General features: G+C 41.8%; 1 protein-coding gene across 1 annotated transcript; it reads left to right on the plus strand.

Annotated features, from left to right (window-relative positions):
* The first annotated feature begins 3041 nt into the window (after nt 1-3041).
* On the plus strand, nt 3042-4620 carry LOC136233112 (mitogen-activated protein kinase kinase 10). Its single transcript, XM_066022679.1, has one exon. It carries the CDS (start codon nt 3418-3420, stop codon nt 4384-4386), a length of 969 nt encoding a protein of 322 aa, XP_065878751.1. The 5' UTR covers nt 3042-3417; the 3' UTR covers nt 4387-4620.

Below are 4620 nucleotides of genomic sequence, written 5' to 3' on the forward strand. Positions count from 1 at the left end.
TTGGTGAGTTTGAAATGTGGGTGGGGGAAATGAGGCTAGAGTAGCGGTATGTGGGAGAGTAAGAGGAATATGTATGTCTTCTAGTAATGGGGAAGAATCTAAAGGTGGGATGTGTGTCTAGAGGGAAACGGAAGTCGGTGTAAGTGGAGAAGGTTGTGGGGATAGGGTGGGCGAGGGTGAGTCAAAGGCATGTGGGATGATAAATGCAACCTAGAGAGTGACCGAACAAGAGTTCCATATTAGGTGAAGGATCGGGAGGTGAATGGGTGGATATATGTGGATACAATGCACATGGTTGTGCTGAAGGAGGAAAGGGTGTAGAGTGGAATAAATTATCTAGTAGAGGTTTTGAAAGAGATGGATATAGTGACATAATAGGAACTAATATAGAGATAGTGGCTTGCTCCGTGATGGATGAATGCAAAAGAATATTTTTAGTAGGAAAATCATTTTCTTGGAACACCACATACTTGCAAATGTATACTCGATCATTGTGTAGATTTAGGTGGGTTCAGTTGACACCCAATGTATTTCTTTGGCCATCTGCTTGTTCCCTTTTATGGTTGTATCTCAGGGATAGTGAATGTCAGGTTGTTAATGCTGATGGTAGCATTAATACTTGAGAGTAGAAGTCATCCTATGATGGTGTTGTATGTCAGAGGTATGTTCACCATGACCCTGTTGGCTTGTTTTCTACCAGCTTCTCCTCCTCCTAGAAGATCACTAGGAGGAAGATTGTGCCTAAGACTATTACTTTTATGTCTGAAAATCCTACCAATAGGAACATGTCCTCTTGTAGTCTTTTCTTCTTCATCCCCATTGCTTCTAGCGCCTTCCATGAAAGGAGATTCCCCGAGCTTTCGGTGTCCACCAGGATGTGGTGAACCTTGAAATTATTGATTAGAAGGGAAACTATGAGGGCTTTGTTATGGGATGTTCGCAAAATGGGGGTTTACTGAGAGGGATTCCCATATCGTTCTTTATGGCTGCTAAGCCCATAGGCTGGAGCTCCTTCTCGAATCTCTTGTATATTTCCCTAGTATCCAGTGCGCTTTGGATCTTCTTTGCAGGTGATGCGGGGATCCCTCTTGTCTCTACCCACCCTTGGGGCTTGGGCCTTGGAGAAATATATTTTCGCACTCTCTAGATTAGTGATTTCACTCCTCTGTGTTGTGGTCGCTTCGTTTGTGGAACTTGCAGAATTTATCCCTTCCTTATATAGATTTTGGAGGTGGGTCCAACAAGGATGACATTTAGTAAGCTCGTGGTGAATCCATCTAGTTATCATACCTGTGAGGGGGACGTGGGTCGTCCGAGTAGTAGACTTCTCTATTCGCGCTTATGTGTGTCCCTTTGTCCTTTCTAAGTTCTCTTTTTGGCTCTTCCCTATGAGGATGATATGGAATGTACCCCTCATCCCTCCGACTTCAGGGTTCTTTTTTTCCAGCCATTGTCTTTCCTTTTTCTTCATGTCTATGCTCTTTTCTACTTTTTTTCTTCTCCTCTTTCCTTGTAATCAGCTGGCCTCATGCTATCATCGTAGTAAACGAAGCTTTGCCCAATGGCCATCATCTCTTAGAAGGATTGTGAGGGTTGGTATACCATTTCTATTTGAGAGGTTGACAAGTCGTTCCCTTAGCCATGGCACCAAGTGGCAACTTCTAAGTTCATCAATTTCACCTAGGATAACATGTGGTGAAATTGGACTAGATATCCTTGTAGACAGTCGGTCGCTGCTTTACGTCGTTCGGGTCTAAACTTATCCTCTTGGCCTTCACTACCCCCAACAAACTGGGTGACGAAAAGATCCTTTGACAAGTCAAATGAATCCACAGATTCAAGCTCCAACACTTTGTACCATTTTTTAGTCATATCTACCAGGGTCGTGGAATACCTTGCACATGACATGATCTTCCTTAGAGTGGAGGTTGTTCATGCTCATGAAGGTAGCATAATGCTCATTTGGGTCCTCGATGCCTATATAAGTTGGTACTCGTGGGATTTTCCAGTTTTTAGGAAAGTTGGCCTCGATGATGTGTTGGTTGGAGTCTTCCTAGATATGACCTTTCCCCCAATGGCTCCGCCCAATGCCTTGTTATCTAGGAATCTTTGGAATTTGGCCTCCCAGTCTTCTCCATGTTCGGTCGGGGCTTCTTTTGTTACCTTGGACACTCGAGGAATGTCTACGGTAGCATGCTCAGTTGAGACTTGTCTTCCCATGGGGAGGACATCATTGCCTTCATATTCTCTGCTCAGTTTCAAAAAAGTGGTCTCCTGTGTGGGAATGTTTTTAGCTTGCAAGAATTCTCATAGTTCTATTGTCTTCTTGCATGGCTTTTTGGGTTGATATCATTTGTCGACATGCTTTTGCTGGCCACACTTAAGCGGTCTGGAATTCTCGCAGGGTTTTCATTAGTCTCGTCGTATAGTCTCGAGACTCATCATTGGAGTCCATTTCCACTATTCTTGAAAGTTGATGTTGACATCTCGATCTCATTCTGCTTGGTTTCATGGTTGGTTTCGATGACCTCCTTTGTAGAGGTGGAGCCTGCTGGAAAAAGGGTTTCTACCATCCTTTTGATATTGATTTAGATGAATTGGAGGAGTTTTCATCACGTTCACTGCACCAAATGATGAGTTGCCGAGAACAGTTCCTGGAATAAGCACCGGTCATCAAGTTAGTAAATCGATAATAGAAAAATAATGTGCTTAGTATAAAGATAGAGAGAGAAAGGATCCCCTCCTTAGAGGTTAGTTACTTATGTTTATAGGTGTTGGTTCAGATCTAATGATCTTTTTACCTTTTGCTTGTATGGTGTTTACGTCGACTGCAGAGACCCTTTTCTGTGTCTTCGGTCTCTTGCTCTGTCCAGCTGCCATGGTTGGGCATCATATACAAATGCTTTATCAAATTTCATTTCTTATATTTAGAGCACTATAAATGTAACTAAACTTAATATTTTTTGAACAATTTAAGAATAAACATAACCCAAAAAAAAATAGTAGTAATAAAAAAAAAAAACACTTATTAGAGAGTACAATTTACAGCCAAGTACAAATTTCAACCATAAAAACTTAACATATTTTTCAATAACCACGAATATAAATACAAAAATTGAAGCATAATTTAAAAAAAAGGGGGCAGATGGCAGATGAAGAAAACATAATCACATCGGCAGAGATTAACGCCGACCTCCATCGCCATGAAAAGCTCACCTGCCCATCATTTTTGGGATTGTCTCCGCCACTTGTTACCTCGTTTTACTCTCTCTTAACCGTCACTTCTTCTTCTTCTCCGATTTCTTCTTCTTCTCTCTTTCGCACATAGATTCATTAATTTATGCATCAACTAGATGATGGTGATGATTATGAGATCATCGATGTTCCTTAAGCTCTGCTGAATCCTATCAAAAGAAAATGACATTAGTAAGAGAAAGAAGACATCATCAACGCCTTCAACTATCTCTACCTCCACCGCTACCGTACGGACACCTCCATCCGTCTTCATTATCAACTGTCAATCCAGATTCTCCCGGAATCAACAACCTCTCAGATCTCGAAAAGCTCCAAGTGATCGGCCATGGAAACGGAGGAACTGTTTATAAAGTACGACATAAACGAACTTCCCGAATCTTCGCGCTTAAAGTGCTGCGTTTCGATTACAACGACACCACCACCGCAATCCGGCAACAGGCAGCGAGGGAGGCGGAGATTCTCAAACGAGTGGATTCGCCGTTCATCGTCAGATGTTACGCAGTTTTTGATAGCGAGGAGGACTTGTGTTTCGCAATGGAATACATGGAAAAAGGATCGCTGAATGAGATTTTGATTTCGAATAAAAACTTGTTGACGGAAGATTTCATTTCGAACATCGCGCGCTGTGTTTTGAACGGATTGAAGTATCTTCACGGGATGCAGATTGTTCACGGCGATATAAAACCGTCGAATCTACTGATTAATGGTAAAGGAGAAGTGAAAATCGCCGATTTCGGAGTGAGTCATGATTCCGGTTCGATTGAAGCAGATATGGGGACATGTGCGTATATGAGTCCGGAGAGGCTTGATCCTCAGAGATGGGATGGGGATAATGCAGATGGATTTACCGGCGATGTTTGGTCGGTCGGAGTGGTGGTTATGGAGTGTTTAGTAGGTCATTATCCGTTAATTGGAATTGGGGAAAAACCAGATTGGGCAGCTTTGGTGTGTGCAATTTGTTTTGGGGAGAGATTGGAGATGCCGGAAAATGCATCGCCGGAGTTTCGGAGTTTTGTAGGGAGATGTCTAGAGAAAGATTGGAGTAAAAGAGGGACTGTTGATGAACTTGTTCATCATCCTTTTCTAAGAAATAAGACTTGTTTTGAGTGTGATGATCAAGGGATTAATTGATTGATTGCTTCGACTAACTAGTAATTTGGTTTATAATATTCAAGTGTAATGTGAGTATGGTTGCAACCGGATACGAATACCGACACGAACAAACGTTACTAAAAGAGGAGTGTCGGTGCAACAAAAATTTCAATTTCACTTACATGCATGTTTCCATTTTTGAATGAGCATCAAATAAAATAGATGGAAATATTAGCTCCAACTATATATATTAGGATTTATAATCTCTTATGA

This window comes from Euphorbia lathyris, chromosome 6, assembly GCF_963576675.1.
Source record: "Euphorbia lathyris chromosome 6, ddEupLath1.1, whole genome shotgun sequence".
In the NCBI taxonomy this organism is placed as follows: domain Eukaryota; kingdom Viridiplantae; phylum Streptophyta; class Magnoliopsida; order Malpighiales; family Euphorbiaceae; genus Euphorbia; species Euphorbia lathyris.